Here is a 22,804-nt window from a genome sequence, read left to right as displayed (position 1 = left end):
CAGGTGTGGGAGGGGAGGTGGAAAACAGCTGCCTGTTCCCTAGAGAGTTTTAGTCAGGGCTATGTGTCAGGGGCAGGGGTCACAGGAAAGTAGGCAGCTTCTCCAAAATCCCAGGGCCTTGACAGGAAGGAAGCTCCTGGTATGTTCTCAGAATGGTTCAGCACTCAGGAGGCAGAGGTAAGAGGATCTCTGTGCGTTGAAGGTCAGCCTAATCTACATGGTGAGTTCCAGGGTAGCCAGGGGTACAAAGAGAGACCCTGTCTCAAACAAAGAAAAATATCAATAATAATAATAGTAAATCTTTAATTATAAAAAATAACCAAGCAATCTAATGGAGAAGCAATAGCAGCATAATATTTTAAGAGGTGGGGAGCTTTAGACAGAGATGCGGGATAACTTGGGGTTTTTCTTTCTTTTGAGACAAGCTCTCATAAGCTCAGGGTAACCTTGAACTTCTAATCTACTTGTATCTACCTCCCTCACAGCTAGCCAGTGTCCTTGCCTCAGAGGAACAGTTGATGAGTTTTAGGACACCACTTGGGATATAGAGAAATTTCCCTGCAATTAAATTAGAACTTGAGTATCTAGAATTCTCTCTGCTGTTCCTCAAGTCACTATAACAGTTTGTAGTAAGAAATTGGATGCCTTTTTAATTTTTATAAATTTTCTAGGATTTCAGGTGTAGGTGTGGGTGTGGGGGGTGTAGATGTGGAGGGGTGTGAGAAAGTGTGTGTGTGTGTGTGTGTGTGTGTGTGTGTGTGTGTGTGTGGCTGGTTTGGAGCTCACTGCCATTCTTTCTGCTTTAAGTACCCGGTGCTTTCATAGTTACTCAGCCAGCTTCATTTAAATATTGATTCAGAATCTGTGAAATAACTCATGATTTCTCCACAAAAGAACTGGGCATTGTGCACTCGGGAGGCTGAAATGAAAGGATTATGAGTCCAAGGCCAGTCTAGGCCACATAAAAGTTCAAGGCCAGCCTGAGCCACAAAGTGAAATTCTATCTCAGAACTGAAAACAAAAGTAGCCATTTTTATTTTCAGAGATGGGAAGATTTTTCAGTTATTCTTGCTTTCTAGCGTGTGTAGCCAGTATATTGCTGTAGATGTTGGGGTTTTTTGTTGTTGTTTTTGGGTTTGGGGTTTTTTTGAAACAGGGTTTCTCTTTGTAGCCCTGGCTATCCCGAAACTCACTCTGTAGACCACGCTGGCCTCAAACTCAGAAATCCGCCTGCCTCTGCCTCCCAGGTGCTGGGATTAAAGGCGTGCGCCACCAGTGTCCAGCTAGGTGTTGGTTTTGACATACTTGTCTATTTCAGTTTGTGCCTTACCTGTGTGAGAGGGGCAAAGATGGCACTGATTTAGTGACAGCAGTGATAAGTAACAAATGCTTTTGTTTTTCAGGGAAAATTTTTATCCCCAAACAGAAGCCAGTGCAGACTTTTACAGAAGAAACTCTATCCCTCGATCCAGAGTTAGAAGAAGCTTTGACAAGTGCTTCAGACACAGAACTGTGTGACCTTGCAGGTATCTCCCAAGGCAGGGGGTGGGGGTTGGATGAGTATGGCATGGGGCAAGCAATACAGGGCCCATCTTCATGCATTAGAAAAAAGCCTGCTCTGTACAGTAAATCTAAGCGTTGGATTTTTTTTTACATACTCTCTATGGTGAAATTTTATAGTGATAAAATTTCTTATTTGATGATATTCCTATGTTGCTGTATTTTAATCTTTCTAACAGCAACAAAAGCTGTTCCATCAGCTGTGAGCCTGTGCAGTCTAAGCACTAGGAACAGCCTTCAGGGTCACATTCTGCCCTGCTTTATGGAGAGTAAATAGAAATCAGGATCTGTAGTCACTTCCCCAACTCCACCGAATGACAAGGAACACTACAGACTTCTGTATCCCCGTGGCCAGTTTCTTACCCAGACCACTATTCCCAGTTACTATGCAAATACCCATTTTCCTGGGTAGAAATTGTGACATGTAGGAAGGTCCTCATACCCAATAACCCAATGGCATGTTAGAAAGTAGAGTGGAGGTTCCTGGGAAGAACCTTGGAAGGCGGCAGAGAGCACGTGTTGTCACAACTCCAGAAGGTGGTGTTCTCCTTACGGAGCAGAGCACTGGGGGGTTGTAACTAGAAGCTTCATCAGAGAGCAGATCAAAGAATTTGAATGCTTCTGACAGTGCTGCTTTAGTCTAAATGAAAGAACTTAACAGCCCTTACCGTAGTCACATGTGCCATCACGCCCCGCCTTCTGCTCTGTCTTTGTATATATAGTGTTATGTTCCTGCAACCCTAGACAGTGAACAGTAAGAACATCTTTTCACTTTCCTCTCTTAGCCACCAGATGGCGCTAACAGGTTTTCCTTTAAGGCCAGCCTGCCTCACTCACCCTGTAGTCTAACTTAAAAGATGCTAGGAAATAACAAGGGTATTGGTGAGAATAGATGAGAGGTTGTCGGTGATTTCTGACCGCTACCTCACCCCTTCCTCCTGTTTGGGGATGTAGTGTCCATTTTCAGGTGAGTAGGGAAGTGTCTGGAGAATGTTAAAATACTTAGTTTTTGTTGGCAAACTGGGCGCTGTGCTCACCTATAGTCACAGCTACCTGGAAGGCTTTGGCCCAGGAGTTAGAGGCCTGCCTGAGACACAGCCAGGCCCCATGTCAAAACGAAGAGGTTTCGAGCAGGTAGAAGTGGAAATCTAACGCTCTTCTGTCTCTGCAGCTATTCTTGGGATGCACAATCTGATTGCAGACACACCGTTCTGTGATGTGCTGGGAAGTAGTAATGGTGTCAACCAAGAACATTTTCCCAGTGAGTAACTGAAATGCCTTGTGGATTCTAATCCTTTGCTTCCTCCCATGTATTAACTTTGGTAGTTATTATACCAGATATCCCAATATTATATATACATGTTTGATATTACTATCAAGAAAGCCATCAAGATTTAGTCAGGTGTTGTGATTCATGTTTATAATCTCAAAATTAAGAATGCTTCCTGAGCCAGGTGGTGGTAGCAAGGCACAGCTTTAATCCTGACACTCAGTAGGCAGAGGGCAGAGGCAGGTGGATCTCTGAGTTTGAGGCCAGCCTGGTCCACAAAGTGAACTCCAGGACAATAATACACAAACAAACCCTGTCTCAAAAAAAAAAAAGAAAGAAAGAAAAGGAAAGAAAAAAGGAAGGAAGGAAGCTAGTTAGCTAGCTAGTTAGCTAGCTTCCTGTTGTTCTGGAAGATGAAGTTCAGTTTCTACCTTTTTGAGCTTACTGTCACCTGTAACTCCAGCTCCAGGGACCCAGTGCCCATTCCAGGCCTCCAAGGTTCCCCACACATGTGGCATACACACATACATATAAAGTAAAGTAAATATTTTTAAAAACCAAATTTTAGAGCTAGAGAGATAGCTCAGCGATTAAGAGCACCAACTGCTCTTCCAGATATCCTGAATTCAATTCCCAGCAACTACATGGTGGCTCACAACCATCTGTAATGGGATCCAATATTCTCTTCTGGTGTGTGTGAAGACAGCTATAGTGTACTCATAATTTTTTGTTTTTAGAATACTTAGTAATTTAGTCTTTTTGTTTGTTTTTGTTTTTAAACAGGGTCTCACTGTGTAGCCTTAGCTGGTCTTTGTTTGTTTGTTTGTTCGTTCGTTTTTTGAGACAGGGTTTTTCTCTGTGTAGCCCTGGCTCTCCTGGAACTCACTTTGTAGTCCAGGCTGGCCTCCAACTCAGAAATCCGCCTGCCTCTGCCTCCCAAGTGCTGGGATTAAAGGTGTGCCACCACTGCCGGACAACCTTAGTTGGTCTTGAACCTCAGATCTGCCTCCTGAGTCCTGGCAGTGTGTAATGGGAACCATTTTTGCCACATCAATACTAATGGCAAACAGTATAAAAGCCACACAAGCTTAGGGTTTTTAATTTGCATTGGTTTTTTTTTTTTTTAGAAGTTGTTTTTGCAGTGAGGATCCAACAAAGGACCTTAAGCAAACTACATGAACGTTCCGCCACTGAACAGCCCCCGACCAGCCATACCTAGTTTTTGTTGACATTTTATTTTCATGTTGCTAGTTTTTAAGGAATCCATGGAAATTCTGACAGTTTCTTTTTTTAAATATAGGGTGTTTTTAAAAAAAAAAAATCTCAAGGTAAATATTTGCTATTGTAACATGTTTAAGTATGTCATAAATACACTACAGAGTCAATGTCTCAGAGCTGGAGAGATGGCTCAGCAGTTAAGCGTTTGCTGCTTTTGTTTGAGAGTCAGGGTTTGGTTCCCAGCACCTACGTGGTGGTTCACAACCACCTGTAACTTAAGTGTCAAGGGATCCGGTGCCCTTTTCTGGCCCCAATAGGCTCCTGAGTACATGCGATATACATATATTCAAGTAGACACACACGAGAATTCATAAATAATTTTTTAAAAAAGAAGTAAATGTCTATATTCAAAAGCATTAGGTAGCCTACCACCCCCTCAGCTGTTAACAAGTTGGTATATATCTTGTTCTATAATTCTGGCCATTTATATGCAAATGTATACATATTATGCATAAATTGTCTTTTTAGTGACATTTATGTGTTTATTGCAGTTTAACTTTTAAGAATTTTAATTAATACTGTTTACATTTTTGGGTTTTTTATGGCTGTTTTGTCTATATGATGTCAGTGCACCCATGGTGGCCAGAAGTGGGTGTTGGTTTCCCCAGGACTGGAAGTGGTTGTGAGCTACTTCGAGGGTGCTGGGAATCAAGCCCAGGTCCTCCACAAGAGCAGCTAGTGCTCTTACCTCTGAGCCATCTCTCTAGCATGCAGCTTAATGTTTTAATAGTAGCTCTATTCCTAGGGCTGGTTTCTTTTCTTTCTTTTCTCTTTCTAGCTTCTTACTATGGACTCCCTCTGTGCACTCGGTCACGTGTGGGTCAGGCTCACGTAACATTCACAGCAGCCCTGTGAAAGAGGGATCGTGCTTGTTACTGTCCTCTGAGGGAGCAGTGAGGGTTTTGCAGACTTATTTCATTCAAACATTTGTATACTTATCCCTTTTATAGTGTCTGTAGTTTGGCTCTTTCCCTTGGTTTTTAACTTTTTATCTTCAGAAATATTCATTTGTGAGAAAGAAGAAAGCATCAGGTATTCATTACCTGACTTCAGCTATTTCATTAGCATTACTACCTCTTCAGCCTCCCTCCCAGAGGCTTCATCTTTTTCTGAACTTCCTTACCTACCTACCTCCCTCCCTTCGTTCCCTCTCTCCCTCCTTCCTTCCTTCCTTCCTTGCATTTAGGGGCCAGTGGTCATCCTGTATGAGTCTATTCTCTCTCTCATGTGGATCCCAAGAATCAAAAGGTCACCAGACTGGCAGTAAACACCTCCCTGCTGAGCCATCTCACCAGCCTTTTATTTCCCCCTGAAATTTTTAAAAGTCAAACCTTCTTATTTTTGTTACTTTATGCGTAAGCATAAAACACACAAACACATATATACTACATATATATATCACAAATTCAAGACTTTAAAAACATAACTCAATGCCATTATTAAGCACAAAAACAATATTCACTTCATATCATCTGAAATTCAATCTGTGTATAAATTTTTCAAAAATAAGTCATCCTTATTTCAAATCAGAATCCAAGTAAGGTTACACATTACATTTGTTTGGTTTTCCTTCTTTTTCCTTTCTTTAAAAAACCTTTTTCCATGTTGTACATGTGTAGATCTGAGATAACTTGTGGATGTTAGCTCTCTCCTTATGGGACCCAGAAAGTAAATTCAGGTGTAGGTTTGGCATTAAACACCTTTACCTGCTGAACCATCTCATCAGCCCCAAAATCCCAGAATACTGGGACTGTATTGTTCACAGTTCCTCTCCTCAGCATCCTCCCCTGCCATGGCGTTTATTTCTCCAGTGAACTAGGTTATTTGCCAAATGAAACTTCTACCTACTGCATGTGGTTTACTGCAACCAGGATGTATGTTTTTCTGTCTCCGGTGACTCTGTGAACTATTAGGTCTAATGGCTAGGCCCGATGTGAACGTGGGGGTGTTGCTTTGGTTAATATCGTGGGAGTTGGCAAATGCTTGTTATATAGTGTATCAAGTGTGGTCCCTCAGTCCTGGAGACAGTCAGGACTGATGATAGAGGAACTGTGTGTGTGCTGTGTGCTGCACACTTCTAATCTCAGTCCTCGAGAGTCTAAAGCAGAGAGGGCGGCAAGCTCTCGGCAGCCTTGCTTATATGGCAAGGCTCGGCTTTAGAATGAGAGGCAGGGAAAGAAAAGAGATGAGCTGACTCAGCACCATCCACTTACTGTTCCCTGTGAGCCTTTCATGTAATTGTAGCATCCCATCGAACAGATACTGTTTTAAGTCAAGCCTAATTTTTGTTAGTTTGTCTCCATACACATATATATGTCTCACAAATTAAGATCGTTTTAAAAACATAACCCAATGCCATTATTAGATGCTGGGCCTTTAAATACTCCAGTGTTTTTGTAAAACTGAGAACTCCCTCATTTCCATTCCGTGAAGTGCTTCTCCATCTGCCACAGTCCACGAGCTGGAAGAAAGCCAACGCATTACATCTAAAGGGAAGCAGACCTCCTCAGTAACACCCATTTGGTGACATAAATAACTACAACACTTACAGGGTCTTTTAGCAGTTATGCAGAGTGGGGACAGGTGACCTAGTCGCTGTGTATCTCCCCTCAGTCTCAGCCTCTCAGTCAGCCCTTCTCTTTCCATTTGCTCCTGCAGATGTGGTTAAAGGGGAAAAGATTCTTCCAGTGTTTGATGAGCCACCAAATCCAACCAACGTTGAAGAGAGTTTAAAGAGAATTAGGGAAAATGATGCCCGTCTTGTTGAAGTTAATTTGAATAATATAAAAGTAAGTATGTTAAGCATGCAGTAAACATATGTATCAATGTCAGCACATGATGTTTGCTATGAGTCAGTAGAACCCAAGGTAATAACATGACAGTTCTGGTATGTAGTCTTATCTCCTTTCTTTAAGGTGAAGTATACTAACAGTATATGAACATAGATTCCCTCAAAGTTTAGAAATTCAGTGTTGCCAGGCAGTGGTGGTGCATGCGTTTAATCCCAGCATTTGGAAGGTAGAGGCAGGCGTATTTATGAGTTCAAGGCTAGCCTGATTTACAGAGTGAGTTCCAGGACAGCCAGGGCTGCACAGAAAAACCTTGTCTCAAAAAAAAAAAAAAAAAAAAAAAAAAATCAGTGTTACAGAAAGTATTTAGGGCTGGAGAGATGGCTCAGCACTAACTGCTCTTCCAAAGGTCCTGAGTTCAATTCCCAGCAACCACATGATGGCTCATAACCATCCATAATGAGATCTGACCCCCTCTTCTGGTGTGTCTGAAGACAGCTACAGTGTACTTACATATAATGGTAAATAAATCTATAAAAAAAAAGACAGAGTATTTAAAGAGTTTATCATATAAAAATGTAAGTCTTACACATAGTAAATTAATTTTTAAAATACTGTCCCTGGAACTCACTCTGTAGATCCACCTACCTCTGTCTCCTGAGTGCTGGGATTAAAAGCACGCAGTACCACTACCCAGCAAAATACTGCCTACTTCTAAGAACGTTAGCCTTTTGGGTTTTGTTTTAATCAGATATTAAATGAAGGTATTTTTAGTATAATTACATAAAATTCTTTTAGTGTACAGTCCTGAGTTGTGCAAGCTGTAAGATACCACTGTCAAGTGGTAAAACAAAAAATAAACAACTGACTGACAGATGTAAAGGCCACTGTCCTGGTAGACACTCTTTTTTTTTTGGTTTTTTGAGACAGGGTTTCTCTGTGTAGCCCTGGCTGTCCTGGAACTCACTCTGTAGACCAAGCTGGCCTCGAACTCAGAAATCCGCCTGCCTCTGCCTCCCGAGTGCTGGGATTAAAGGCGTGCGCCACCATGCCCGGCTCCCGGTAGCCACTCTTTAGGCCCCTCTGTTACCCCCTGCCCATCCTGACAACCACTCACCCTGCCGTCTCCAGCCTTCAAAATGGGATTAGGTTTGCAGCTTTTTGAGTCTAGCATTAGGCAGAGTGCACTCAAGACTCCCATATTTGGTAGGTTTCACTAGGTTGTTCTTTTTCACTGTGGAGTCTTTCTCGCACAGGTTTTGCTGCGGTTTGTTTATTCAGGAGTCACTTAGTCAACATGGATTGCTTCCAGTTTAGAAGGGTTATGTGTAAAGTAGCTGTCCACGTGTGACTTCTTTGAAAAAATAAATGCAGGTTTTGTATCTCTTGACCAAATGCCTAGAAATTGGCTTTCTTACTGGTTTTTGTTTGCTGGATTGTTTTCTTTTCTTTTTTTTCAAATTGTTATTACTGATGGTTTGTTTGTTTTGAGGCAGGGTCTCTCTGTATAGTACTGGCTATCCTAGAACTCTGTGTAGACCAGGCTGTTTGTGTGTGTGCTTCCTGAGTGTATTTTAAAGCAAACAGTAAGTATAAATGTATTTGATTGATGGATTGAACTTCCTGAAAACTAAAATGTTGATGGTGTTTCATGTTTCTCGTCTTTCAAGAATATCCCAATCCCAACTCTAAAAGATTTTGCGAAGACTTTGGAAGCCAACACGCATGTGAAACATTTTAGTCTCGCGGCCACCAGGAGCAATGACCCCGTGGCTGTTGTAAGTATGCTGTGATTGACAATGTCAGTCGTTCCCAACTGATGTCTACAGACCCGTGAGCTATAGTGAGATTAAACCAATTCGTTTGTGAGACAGGATCTCCCACAGTCCAGGGCTCTGTGTATGGGAAGATGGTCTTGAGCTCCCTGGTTCTCCTGCCTCTACTTCCCAGGGTCTATCCCACTGCACCCACATAAGCTGTGACTCCCTTTCACACTTTCTATCCATTTATTTACTTGATGTTGGGGGGGGGGGTGCGCACATGCATGCGCATGCCTGTGTGTACATGTGTTACAGTGTATATGTGGAGGTCAGAGGATAACTTGTAAGAATTGCTTCTCTCCTTCCACCACTATGTGGGTCCCAGAGATGGAATTTGGGTTGTCAAGGTTCACAGTCAGTACCCTACCCACTGAGGCATATCATTAGCCCTAATTTTTAATGTGTGTGTGTGTGTGTGTGTGTGTGTGTGTGTGTGTGTGTGTGTGTGTGTGTGTGAATTTATCAGTCCTCCCACTTCACTAGTCCCACCCAGAGTCTACCTTATCTCCCCAAGCTCTGAACGCTGGAGTGAGCCAGAGCTTTCTGCTTTTCCCCTTCACTACTGCCTGGGCAAGCTCATTTCAGTGCTTGCTGGCGACTCCAGCGCTCTTGTCTCCTTCACATCCCTGTTCTTAACTCTGCACTCACACCCAGCCACCTTCCAAGTAGCTGTGCTTGGATATCTAACACGACTGAATGCCAGACCAGTCCCACGCCTCCTTTCCTCACCTTCTCCTACATGGCAGTATTAGTCTACTTTCATAAAGGGAGAGAGAGAAACAACTCCAGAGTTTTCCCCTGACCTCCACATGTACACCGTAATGCATGTGCATCCACACACTTCCTAAACACACAGACACAGTCAACTTTTTAATTGCCTGGATCTGGGTGCAGTGGTGCGCACCTTTAATTCCAGCAGTCTGAGGGTAGAAGCAGGCTGATCTCTATCTGTTCCAGGCCAGCGAGGGGCAACACTGCAGAACCTTTCTTAAAGGGCCATGGGAAAGGCTGGAGCTGGAGCTCAATTAGTAGAGTACTTCACATGTGTGAAGCCCTGGACTTCTCCCCAGCACCACATAAACTAAATGTGGTGGCACATACTTATAGTCCCAACATATACTTATAATGCCTATAATTCAGGAAGTAGAGCCAAAAATGATCAGAAATTCAAGGCCATCCCAGCCTGGTACTCATAGGGCCAGCTTAGGATACGTGACACCCTGTCCTTAGCCACGATGCTGGTGCACGCCTTTAATCCCAACATATGGGAGGCAGAGGCAGGTGGATCTCCTAGTGCTAAGCCAGCCTGGTCTACAGAGTGAGTTCCAGGCCAGCCATGGCTACACAGAGAAATACTCAAAGGGGAAAAAGGAGGAAAGAAAAAATATTTTCAGTCTCCAACCGTTTCTCACATTTTTATTACTCCTGCCCTGGTCCAAGCAGAGAACTCTTTCCTGGATGATTGCAATTGCTTCTCATTGAGCCACCTCTTAAGAGTTAGAAATGTCAGCACCAGGCTATTACGTGTGACCGAATAATGTAAGGATTATATATGGTAATGTACCTGGGATAGGTAAATACATGAGAGACCTGAGCAGTGATGTCTAAAACTGCAACAGTGTCAAGAGAAACTTGAGAAAGTTGAATTCATGAATTTACTTTTGGTAGATGCAGCAAAAAATAGGTGCTATCAGATTTTAATCTCCAAATATTTTCTCTTAATTTCTAGGCTTTTGCAGATATGCTGAAAGTGAACAAAACTTTGAAGAGCTTAAATATGGAGTCCAACTTCATCACAGGCACAGGAGTTTTAGCACTGATTGATGCTTTGAGAGATAATGAGACCCTGATGGAGCTCAAGATTGACAATCAGGTTTGTGGTTTACAGTAGCAATTCGAAGGAAACGGTAGCCCCCACTGCATATGGAAACTAGAAGCTTTGGATTCCCAGAACTGGGGTAAAATATGGTTGTGAGCCACCTGAGGTGGGTGCTGGGATCTGGACCTGGGTCCTCTGAAAGAACAGCAAGAGTCCTTAGCTGCTGAGCCCTCTCACCAGTCGCACAGACAGAATTTTTTTAAAGGGGGAAAATATACATGCTAGAAATATTTCCATATAGAGCAACTATTAATTTTTTTTATTTAAAAAATAGTTTTAGGGACTGGGGAGATGGCTCAGTGGTGGTGTTCTTGCTACATAATCATGTGGGCCTGAGTTTGGATTCAGCACCCACAGAAAAGCAGAATGCAGCAACATGTATCTCTAACCCGGTCTCTGGTCCCACAGGCTCGCTGGCCTGCCAGCCTAGCCAAAACAATGAACTTCTAGTTCAGTGAGAAACTCTGTCTCAAAAAATAAGGTGGAGAATGATAGAAAAAATAGTGCCAGCCTCTGGCCGCCACACATGTGTACTGGCAGATGCACCTGCAACCATGTGTGCATGCACATACACACAAAATAACTTCAGTTATTTGAAGATATTTGGCAAATGATTCCCTGAGCTCTTCAAAATAAATTTGTAGACTACAAAAATAGAAAAATTTGGTTATAACTAAGAAGCCAAAATCCTTCTTAATTCATGATCTCAAATTTTTAACTGAGATGTAACTCAATATGTGATTTCTTTTTTGTGATAAAGTCCTGGGTGCTTAGCCTTGCTGCAGTACGTGTCAGAACACATGTAGTGTCTATTTGGGGATAGTTAAAGTGTCATGGAGCTGAAGAGATGGCTCTGCAGTTATGAGCCCTTGTTGCTCTTGGAGAGGACCTGGGTTCAATTTCTAGCATGTAAATGGTAGCTCTAATGCATTTTCTGACCTTCATGGGCACCAAACATATCCATGGTGCACATACATACAGGCAAAACACTTATATGCTCATATGCATGAAATTTTTTTTAAAAATCAAAAAAATAATAAAAATGATGTTCTCATGAATATTTACATATAATTTTTTATGAACATACGTGTTTATTTCTTGGACCTTATACCTACAAGTAGGATTACTGGAGAATATGATAATTCTGTATTTCAAGCAATTACCAAGGGCCCACTTTTCTACATTCTTGGCAACTACTTCAAGAAACAAAACAAATTCAGGGTCACGCTATATTGCCCAGACTGTTCGTGCTCTAGGATCAAGCATTTCCCCCACCTCAGCCTACCCGGTACCTGGAACTCTCCATGCACACTACCATGCCTGATGCTTACCCATTTTCTCCTTTAGTTAGTTTGTTGGTTTGGTTTTGTCGGGGCCAAGGTTGAGACTGAGTCTTATGTAGCCCAGGCTAACCTCCAACTTCTCTGTATGAGAGGATGACCTTAAATCTCTGCTGTCAGCTTCCAGTCCTGGGGTCGAAGGTGTGCACCACCACAGCTGTGTGTGTGGTGCTGGGATTGGAGCCAGGGCTTTGTGGACATCCGGCAGCACTTCCTCAGTCCTTCTGTCTTCTTCATCATACCCATCCTGGAGGGTATGAGGTATACTTATGCTAGCCACACTATTGCTATATGCGTTGTGGGCGTGTCTGTTGAACTTTTTAAAATGTGGGTTTTGTGTATGTTGTGCAAGTTCAGAAAAATTAGAGACTAACACAGTCAGTATGAGGCTGGAAACCCTAAATCTTAATCACCAAAAAAATGTTTTGATCTGGTTTATTAATATTCTTTATTTATTATTCTTTCAGAGACAGCAGTTGGGCACCTCAGTAGAATTAGAAATGGCCAAGATGCTTGAGGAAAATACAAATATCCTTAAATTTGGATATCAGTTCACGCAGCAGGGACCCCGAACCAGGGCGGCCAATGCGATAACGAAGAACAATGACTTAGGTAAGATTAATGTGGCGCTGAGTCATAGTTCCAAAATACAATACGGAGCTATTTTTAGAAATAATTTTTAACCTAGAAAAAGTACCTGTCTTTAGTGTCTAATACTGCTGGGTCCTTTATACCGCGAGTCAGAGCCAAGCCAGGTTGTAGTAGTCTTCCAGTGTTAAACCAACTTCTGTGACAAACACGTGATAGCTTTAAGTAAAGCTTTTTATCCTTGGTTGTCAGTTATTCCTTGTGCTTTGAAATAAAGAGTTCAATGCCACCAGAAAGCATCTGGCCAATTTATCAAGCAGACGCAGGCAGCAATTCAGCTTTCTCATGTGAAGTACAGGATAAGTACAGTTTGCCTCCCCGCCTCCTCCCGGATGCGCAGGCCCTGCCTGCTGCACCTGCCTGCCTCAGTTCCTTTCACCACTGAGTCATGCTCTCTGACTGAAATGAATTCTGTAGCTCTGGATGAGGTATAAATATGGTCTTCATAATTTTGTTTCTCTGCGTTTCCAGAAAGTGACTCTCCTTTTAAATGCTATTTGCCACTAGAATGTTTTACAGGCTTCGCTACAGGGAGAGTGAGTCCGCAACAGGGCAGCGTTTCCAAGCAGTGTAGTTCTTTTAAGCTTCAACCATGTTTGCATTTATATTGCTGTAGTTTGTTCCTTTAATCCAAGTTCATCTGAGCAGTGTTGTTTAATTCCCTGTCTATGCCAGGTGCCCATAGGTGTTTTAGCAACTGGTTTTCAAAAAGGAAAGCATCCCTTTGCTGTGTACCGGGTTCTCAGTCACCAACTTGTCTTAGTGTTGGTTCACTCTTGGAAGGGTTTTGCCTTTGCTGTTCAGAGTGTTTCTTAAATCTGGACTGAACGTTGTAAATAGCTGAAAACTTCCTTCCCTTAGAGATTCGGATTTAGAAAAGAGTGGAACTTGTACACATTGACCCTTAACAGGTGTTCTAATCCTGGCGTCCCTCACTGGAATAGCTTATTTCTCTGAGTATTAGGAGATATTTGGGTTTCTGGATCTGATGTTAATACAGATCTTAAACACATGTGCCATATATTTTTTCTACTTACCATATTTGTTACACTTTTAAAACTGCCTTTTATTTTATAAATTAGTTGTAGTTCATTTAAAGTGTCTGTCTTCAAATAAATTTAGTTTTTGAGCAGGGTCTTGCCATTACAACTCAGGCTTGCCTCAAACTCCTGGTGATCCTGCTGCCTCTACCTACAGAATGTGTGGCTTTAGCTAGCGTGAGCCAACATGCTAGCTAAATTAGTTGGCTTGGGGCAGGCCGGATGGCTCGTTGGGTAAAGTGGTTGCTACTGAAGCCTGACATCCTGAGTTTGATGCTCAGAACCCATGTAGCAATGCAAAGAAAGACTCAATGCCAAAACGTTGGCTTCTGACCACACACACCATGGCACACATACGCACACATGTATTCATTCACACAGCATACACAAGGATAATATATGAACATTTTAAAACAAAATAACGTTTTCATACATTACAGTTTCTTTAGCATAGAGACATGTTGCTGTCAGGAGCCATGTTCAAAATCATATCTGGTCCATAGTAGGTATTTATTAAAAATAGATACACCTTAGGAATTAGAATGCTTGCCTAGCATGTTGAAAGTCCTGGATTTGATCTCTAGCAAAAAAAAAAAAAAAAAAAAAAAAAAGAAGAAGAAGAAGGGGGTGGGGGAGAAGGAAGAGAGGGAGAGAGGGCGTGAATTTATCTTTAGATAAATTTATCTTTATAATTTACCTTTATTCAGTTATAGTTTTCTGGTAACTATATCATCTTAAAATGAGCCAGGCTGATCTTCCATTTCCCTCTCCTCTAAAACTACCTTGAATCTCCAAATGCACCCAACGTCAGCCCTAGTCATCTCTGTTACAGGTAGATGACACCCACAGGAATTGCGTAGTTGCAACCCATAGACATAGTACGGAAATCACTCTTTGCAAGGTCTCAGCGGGTAGTGAGACTTACTAACAGTTGGCTGCCATGAAGGAGCAAGAGTTTTATTCATGGAAAGAAATTGGACCAGATAGGACACCAAGGAACAAAGAACAGTTAAAAGTGCTGCTCTGCCCTCTGCCTTTTGCCCTTTGCCTCGTGCACATAGCAGCTACCTCAGATCTGCTCCATATTCACTGTCTGTTAGTGCACTGCGGTCTTTGTCTATAGATATAGAGCCTGGGACAATGCTTCCTAACACGTAGATTCTAGCAGTATGACAAGACTCAAAACTGACATAGTCTCCTGGGCAAGTGACTCTTCGGCTCACAAGTGGGACTATGGCAGATCTCTGTTGTCACTCTTATAACATCTTGTTGTTTTCTCACTCTCAGCTATCCACTGAAACCCTCCTCCTACTCGCCATCTCTCCAGCTGAGAAGTGTCACAGCTATAACAGAAAAGAGGTTGTATGGGACACATGCAATATGCACTTCACCTTGGCGTCTCGAGCTTTTCACCTGTGTGCTAGCTAACTGCATAATTAGCTTTCTGTGGATTTTTGTTTGCTGTGTTCTTTCTTGTAGATCCTGTCTGTAACATTTTCTAACTTTTTTTTTTGTAGCATGCATTTTAACATCTGAAATGGTTTGCCAAAAACAGCTAAACCCCACCTTAAGAATTGCCTGATGTTTCCCTTTTTTGAGTATATTCGTATTTGTTTCAGGTCTCCTTGGCTTTTCTCTCTCTAACTTTTCAGTAGACACTTGAAACGTGTTGCTCTTCCCTTAGGTTGGAGTCAGGGAAGCATGAGCAGCCGAGTACAGTTCACAGAGACTGTATCCTTTGCCTTTAGTTTCTGACTCCACCCAGACAATGGCGGGACAGTTCTTATGCACACCAGTGAATGTCTGGGCCCAGCAGTCGGTAGTCAGAATAGCATGGGAGCAGCCATTACTCTAGCTGGGTACAGAGAAAACAAGATCCCCGATGATGCTCAGCCTTTTCACAGGCTGGTGACATTGAACCACATATATGTGTGTGTGTGTGTGTGTGTGTGTGTGTAAACTTTTTTTAAGATTTATTTATTTTATGTATGTGAGTACATTGTTGCTCTCTTCAAACACACCAAAAGAGGGCTTCAGATTCTATTACAGATGGTTGTGAGCCACCATGTGGTTGCTGGGATTTGAACTCAGGACCTCTGAAAGAGCAGTCAATGCTCTTAACCATTGAGCCATCTCTCCAGCCCCATTAAACCACTTCTAAGCTCACTAGTGGCAGGTAAGGTCTTCAGCTTCAGGAACTTGCTGTTGTGACTAGCTCCTCTGACAGCCAATTTAGGCTAAAGAAAGAGGCAGTGACCTGTGCCTTGCATCCAGAAGAGAAGTGGGGAATAACCAGTCCTATTGACTCAGAGAATCTGAGTGCAAAGTGCCAAAACCAATAGCACAGGAGTGCAGATCCTCTAAGGTAGCCAAGTTGGCTGTCCTCATTAGAAAGGTGCCTCAGGGCCAGCGTGTAATCCGTGTAGTGGCTGAAGGTGAGCCCTCTGTACTGAGCCCACTGTCTGTGCAGCAGTTCTACCTTAACTGTGGCAGAGAGCATTTCGATTCCGTTATCCTCCTGCTACAGAGGAAAGTTGAGACAGACCAGAGAGCCACAGCACACACCATAGCAAAGTGGCAGAGCTGTGGTTATGTTCCTTTGCTGGTTCTGCAACTTGGTGTTGTGGCCTCTTTGAATAGTGCTCAGGCATAGTATGGAGTACTGAAATGGAGTGGTTGGTAAATGCCCTTGGTGACTGATAGTCGAAAGAGCAGAGTAGCAAGTTCCTGGAGCTGAAGGCCTTACCTGCCTGCCACTAGTGAGCTCAGCAGTGATTCAGTGTCACTAGAAAGGGCTGAGTGTCACCAGGCATGAGCGTATTGTTTGCTGTCATCTGGAACAGCTGGATAATCTCTTTCAGCAGCCAACATTTAGTATCCAGAAGGAAACTTTATAAAGAGAAGGGGAATTTGGAGAGCAGTTGCCAGTCAGTGATTACATTTAGAAATGGTTAAAGTATTTTTATAGATTCCTTCAGTGTAAGGACGTGTACCTCACCCGGGGAGCATGCATATCGTTCTAGTAAAACTTTAAGTTTTATTTTATGGTTTGCTGTTTTGCCTGTGTTTATGTCTCTGTACCGTGCGTGTGCCTAGTACCTGTGTAGAGTAGAAACAGGCGACAGATCCTCTGGCACAATTGTGAACTGCCATGTGGGTGCTGGGGATCGAACCTAGGTCCTCTGGAAGAACATTGAGCCATCTCTTCAGCCCCCTGATACAACTTTACCAAGGCTCGCCGATGCCATTGCAAACATTGTGCTAATTGATTATTTCCTTAGACGTAGGTGTGCAGTTTTGTTCTATAAGCAAATGGCTTGAAAACTGAGTGCCGAGTGCTCGGGTTTCTGTGTAAGCACCGGTGTCGGAAGGTGTATAGCTCTTGCTCAGGAGCCACTTGATTTTCAAGTAAATGACAGTGACAGGTGACCAAGCATTCTAATAACAGTCACATGCGTCCTCAATTCGTTTTTATGAGACTTTATCTGTATTATACAGAAGTTTGTTACAAGCATGTTAACATTTTATAACCAAATATGGATGAGTAACCGACTTTCTTCCCACAGTGCGCAAGAGGCGAATTGAAGGAGACCACCAGTAAGCGTGGTGACCTTTAGAAGACTGCAGATCACCAGAGGCTCGTGTTTGTGGCAGCAGATGTAAAAATTACCTGGGTGGAAGGGAAAGACTGGAAATCTTTTTTAACTATATGCATTATTTTCCTAGCTTAATTATATTTGATTTGTAAAATCAGTACTAGGTATTATTTTGTATTTGTAGCATTTCTACTGAGACCAGTTTAATTTAGCTTAATTGAATGGTTTATGATGATTTTTAGGTAAAAATGCAGTTGTGGAAAGTTTCAAAAGTCGTGTATGTAAGAATAATTTGAATGAACATCTTGAGGACCACTCTTTTTTAAATCAGAAGGGACACTGCTGGCTCAATATTAATGTTGCTCCTCATACACTAAGGGTAAGGCGCACGGTGGTTTCCTTTTTAAAAATCAATGAATTTAGGCAAAAGTATGCTTTTTCCTTATTAGGGAAATAAAATGTCAGAATTTTGAAAGGTGGCTCAGAATCCATTATATCTACATAAGCCAAAGCAGGCCTTCAGGAGACAGAACAGCCATCTGTGTTGCGGTTTCTGCACACATCTAATGAGTCTCAGCTGCACGGGGTTGCTTGTGTATGTTTCCAATCGTCCTTAGTTCTGTCCCACTGCATACCTTGTTAAACGTATAGTTACAAGTATTTTTCTCTGCTGTGGGCATTACAGTTTTGTAAAAGCTAATGGTTGAAAAGCATCCGAGTAGAGAGGTTCTTTTCCCCATAAAAGGCTCTTGGCCAATACTCAGTTATTGAGAGTAAAAGAGAAAAAAGAAAGGCGCTGTTAGATGTAGGAGAGTTCAAACCTGAAATTTGCAAGGTGGCCATCTCACTGATGAGCAGTGTCAGTCAGGAACTGACGTGAGCTAGCTATGGTGGGTCACTCCTACAATCTGAGCAGCTGAGAAGGTAGGATTGCCAGATATTCAAAGCCGGTCTGAACTACATAGGAACCTCCAGGTTAGCCTGGGCTACATATGTGAGAACCTACGTCAGGAAAAGGAAAAACAAGCTTGTTGTCTGATAAGAAGCGCTATATGTGATTCCATAGGTGCAATGTAGTACTGCCTAAACAGTTAGTCCCACTCCACAGCGTTCCAGCCAATCACAAAGACTGCTGTTCTTCAGAAACCCAATTTTAGTAGATGTTTCCTTTCATCTTGTTTTTTTTTAAGTCCATATAATACAAATTAATTTCTGTATCATAGGTTATCTTTATCACCTTAGCTTTAGTTAGAGTGAGGATTTGATCTGTGTACAGTGGGGTTGGGTGAGGCTGCCCACTGATGCCCTGCTAGAGGACGTGCGTCTGTATCTATGCTCTGCCCCATACAACTCCTACAGGAGTGGCAGAGGCACACACAGCACAGACAGTAGAGAGGAAGAAGGCCCAGGGAAGCATGAACAAGTCGACGGTTGCTTATACCATGCCAGTGCTGGTCTGTGAAGTATTATACAACTGAAGAAAAGACTTCATCAGTAACGAGAGTGTGGAGTCATCTGATTGAATTGATACCTTTTAAGAATTATAATGGAGAACAGTGTTTACCTTGATCTTTAAAAGTCTGGCACCTCATTTTGGTAGCAGTATTTTTAAATTCCTCTGAGATTTTTATGACATGGTAATAAATTAGGACTTTGTAATAGTTTTAATTTTAAGCTAGAGATTTTTCTAAACCTTCAAGTTTTATGCATGATTATCTAAGAGAATATTCTTCACATTTCTAAATCGCCCTTTTAAAAAGCCTTAAATTGCCCATTTTGTAAAACTATATATTCATATTTGTCTCAAATTATAATTTTCAGTATGTCTACATGAAATTGTATCCATTAAATTCACCATTAGTAGCTAATATTCATGCCTTGAAAATAGATTTGGTGCTATAAACTTATAGCTAGAACCTACTATAAGTAGGTTTAAAGAATACATAAAATACATTTTCTTACAGTGCCTATCATTTCAAAGACCAAATAAACATTTTGTGTTAAACATATTAGCAGACTATTTATTGGTCATTTCAAGGAGGATGTTTGTGATCCTTAAGTAGCACGTTTTCACTAATGAAATGAGCTGTGTCCTTTACAAGGGGTACAATCCTGAAAAGTTACATGTAATAGAACTTTAAAAATTGTTTTATGGGCTGGCGACTCTTCTGAAGGTCCTGAGTTCAAATCCCAACAAACACATGGTGGCTCACAACCACCTGTAATGAGACCTGACGCCCTCTTCTGGTGTGTCTGAAGACAGCTACAGTGTACTTACATATAACAATAAATAAATCTTTTTAAAAAATGTTTTATAACTGATAGTCCCTTCATGTGTTTTCTTTAAAGGTGATATAATAAAATTATAAAAGAAGAATGTCTGAATAAAATATTAGTTGTATGCCACATTATGTTTAACCTTTATTGCCACTAAAATAAGAAGTTATTAAGCTTCATAAAACCTTATGGTTCCCAGGGCTGGCTGATTTTTCTGTATAAAGTCAGGAACCACTGTTACCTCTCAGCAGATGAGTAATGGCTCACCTGGAATTACAGCCACCGCCAGCCTGGAGCCTTGCAGTGTCTGGCTGTACTCCTCCAGCGCAGCTTCGCTTTGAACAGCATCCACTGGAGACGTGGCACCAAAGAGAAACGAACTGTGGGTATCTGAGAGTCAACAGTTGCTGTTGCTGCCAGGCACGGGTGTGACTTCTTAGATCTGAACATGTTCAGAACTGTCTTCTCCATCAGCTCTCACAGGTCGCTCACTTCAGTGGGTGTCGTGTTTCCTGCACTGCACTGTTATTTGGTTCCATGAGTGCTTCCCTGTAAAAAAATCAAGCATGGGACCTGGAGAGATGCCTCCATCACTAAGAGAACTGACTGCACCAGGCTGTGGTGGTGCCACCTTTAGTCCCAGCACTCAGGAGGCAGAAACAGGCAGATCTCTTGAGTTCGAGGCTAGCCTGGACTACAGAGCAAGTTCTAGGACAGCCAGAGCTACACAGAGAAGCCCTGTCTTGATAAAAAACAAACAACATAGCACTGGCTGCTCTTGCACAAGTCCCAGGTTCGGTTCCCAGCACCCACAGCAGGCAGCTCCGGTAACTCCAGTTCCAGATATAGTGCCCTCTTCTGGCCTCTGTGGGCACCTGTACATATATGGCGCACAAGCAGAGACGCAGGCACACACCCATACACAGACAAATAACAAAAACTGAACAATATGCAGATTTTTATAGTAAACATTTATAACATTTCATTAGTTTTCAACTTTACCTTGCAGTTTGTCGTTTGAAGGACCAACCTTGGAGGTTAGCTTATAAAAAGTCACTTCTTCTAAGTAAATCGTTTTAATGGATGCCACATATTATCTTTGGTTTTTCTTTTGTCATGTGTTTTAGAAAGCCTTCAATAACTGTAAAGAATTGGACCTAGGACCCCAGCTTTCCAAGCTGGGTGAAAATAGACTATAACTGACACACATTCCCTCCCTTAGGGTGACCCCTCACCCAGAAAGACTTCATGCCTTTTTCTACGTTGTCAGTGTTTAGATACAGAGCAAATAATTCCCATAAAAATCTTCCAGATATTATAGTTCATATATTCAGACAAGTTTAAAAGCAAATTATCAATACTTTTCTAAATATTATTTATATGTGTATGTGCACGCACATGGTGTTTTTAAAACTCAGTTTTTTAAAAGCTCTTTTTAAAGTTCCTTTTTAAAAGTTCTTTTTAAAGCTCAGTTTGTGTATTTCCAACCCTTAATCCAGAGAGCCCAGTTACAGTTTTCACAAGGGGAATGTTCTTCCTATCTTGTTTTCATTCCAGTAGTTAGACTATATATACTCCCAACTGAATAAACAAAGTGACAGTAACTCCTAATTATTCAGATGCCTCAACTTTGGTTACTAAGAAAACACAGTTGAGTCCATGAAGGGTCAGGCAGCTGGATGTGCAGGCTTGAGCCACTCTGCACACTTCATAGAACGTGCGAGTGCTAGCACTAGTCAGGGCTAGTCTGGCTTCCCGGGAAGGCTTCCAGCCTGCATGCTCCAGTGTCCGCTCTTAGCCTTTCCGTCTGTGGCACTGATGGCCCCTGCCCTCCATGTGATGCAGAAGGCGCTGTGTGTTTTGTTCGCCTTCTGGGTCTACCTGGCATACTCATTGTGTCTTTTCTTATGCTCTCCCAATGAGATCCATGCTTGGGTTTGCTTCCTGCAGTATTAGTGAGGGTTTCTGTTGCTTATACTTTTAGAGGTTTAGTCCATTATTGTCATTGCAGGAAGTATGGCGGCACACAGGCGTACACGGTATTGGAGAAGGAGCTGAGAGTTCTACACCCAGATCAGAATGCAGCGGGAAGAGAGTGACACTAGGTCTGACTTGAGCTTCTGAGCCCACCCCCAGTGCCATACTTCCTCCAACAAGGCCACACCTCCTAATAGTGCCACTCCCTGGTGGCCCAGCATTCAAATCTGAGTTCATGGGGGGCCATTCCCGTTTAAACCACCACATCATCCAACAGCCGTTCCCACCTAAGAGAACACAACTCCCCTACACAGAAGCAAAACCAAGCCCCTTGTGTGAGTCTCACCTCCCGTCATCATGCTTTCACCCCTTGCTCGCTCTTTGCAGCAGGCAACAGAAGCTTTCCAGGGAAAGCAACAGCCCCTGCAACTGGTCCACATGATCCTGGTATGAGGCCGAGCTACTCCTCCATGTGCCATGTGTCCACCTCGTTTCTCCAGGTTGGATTTGTTAAGGGAAAGACTGTACTCAGTAGCCCTCAAAACAGTATTTTCTCCAGTGGTTAGAGGTGGCCGAGAACAGGACCATGTGTTACTACTGGGCATCACTTTATGTCTTGTCTCAGGATATCAGCAAAAAGCTTATTGCAGCTGCTGCCATAGGGTTCTCCCCTGCTTGGGGTTCTCCCCTGCTTTGCTCCCAAAAGGGATTCTCTATTTCTTCTTCCTATTTCTATCTAAAAAAAAAAAAAAAAAAAAAAAAGAGAAAGAAAGAAAGAAAGAAAGAAAGAAAGAAAGAAAGAAAGAAAGAAAGAAAGAAAGAAAGAAAGAAAGAAAGAAAGAAAGTGAGGAGGATGGGTGGGTGGAAATGAAGGAATTGGAGAAACAAAAAAATGGATGAAATGGGAAAACTAGAAGAGACACCACTGTTGGTACCAGGTCCTCCAAAACCTGTGACATCACATAGGCGACAGCATGACCTATACACACACCTGTTGCCATGACAGTGGTCACCATATTCCCAGAATCCATTGGGCTCACCTCCCACCTTTACCTGTAACCACATCACCATCCATACATATAAGAGGAATGCCCCTCCCTCCCTCTCTCTCTCTCCCTGCTGCCACCTTGACCTTTTAGCTAAGTTGGGAGCCTCTATTTCCTTTGCTCTCCCCACCCACTCTCCTGAACTGCTGCTCATCAGCAGTTCCTCTGCTTCTCCTCCTAGCCAGTCAACCTACTAACACGAACATGTTGTTTCCTTTACCAGCTTCTCAGGTGGACCCCCAAGTCTGGGACGTCCAGAGCCCCTCTGTTGCTAAACATCACTC

At 42.5% G+C, this 22,804-nt stretch overlaps 1 protein-coding gene across 2 annotated transcripts in view; it reads left to right on the top strand.

Annotated features, from left to right (window-relative positions):
• Tmod3 (tropomodulin 3) overlaps positions 1–19,538 on the top strand; it is a 58,388-nt gene extending 38,850 nt beyond the window's left edge. Inside the window, exons 4-11 of one of the 2 annotated variants that reach the window (XR_015048983.1) lie at positions 1,404–1,526; positions 2,732–2,821; positions 6,767–6,897; positions 8,568–8,675; positions 10,447–10,590; positions 12,404–12,548; positions 14,912–14,983; positions 17,191–19,538. Coding sequence is in view for 1 of the 2 variants with exons in the window: in XM_021173025.3 (XP_021028684.1) it covers positions 1,404–1,526; positions 2,732–2,821; positions 6,767–6,897; positions 8,568–8,675; positions 10,447–10,590; positions 12,404–12,548; positions 17,191–17,225 (776 nt within the window). In the remaining variant the exon portion in view is untranslated. The remainder of the gene's footprint in view (positions 1–1,403; positions 1,527–2,731; positions 2,822–6,766; positions 6,898–8,567; positions 8,676–10,446; positions 10,591–12,403; positions 12,549–14,911; positions 14,984–17,190) is intronic. The other variant, XM_021173025.3, reaches the window with a different exon arrangement.
• Positions 19,539–22,804: the final 3,266 nt, after the last annotated feature.

The sequence above is a fragment of the Mus caroli genome, unplaced genomic scaffold (assembly GCF_978045245.1).
Source record: "Mus caroli unplaced genomic scaffold, Mus_caroli_1 scaffold_11, whole genome shotgun sequence".
Classification (NCBI taxonomy): Eukaryota; Metazoa; Chordata; class Mammalia; order Rodentia; family Muridae; genus Mus; species Mus caroli.
The sequence above is the reverse complement of the archived record's forward strand: the minus strand, read 5'-3'. Positions and strand labels throughout refer to the sequence as shown.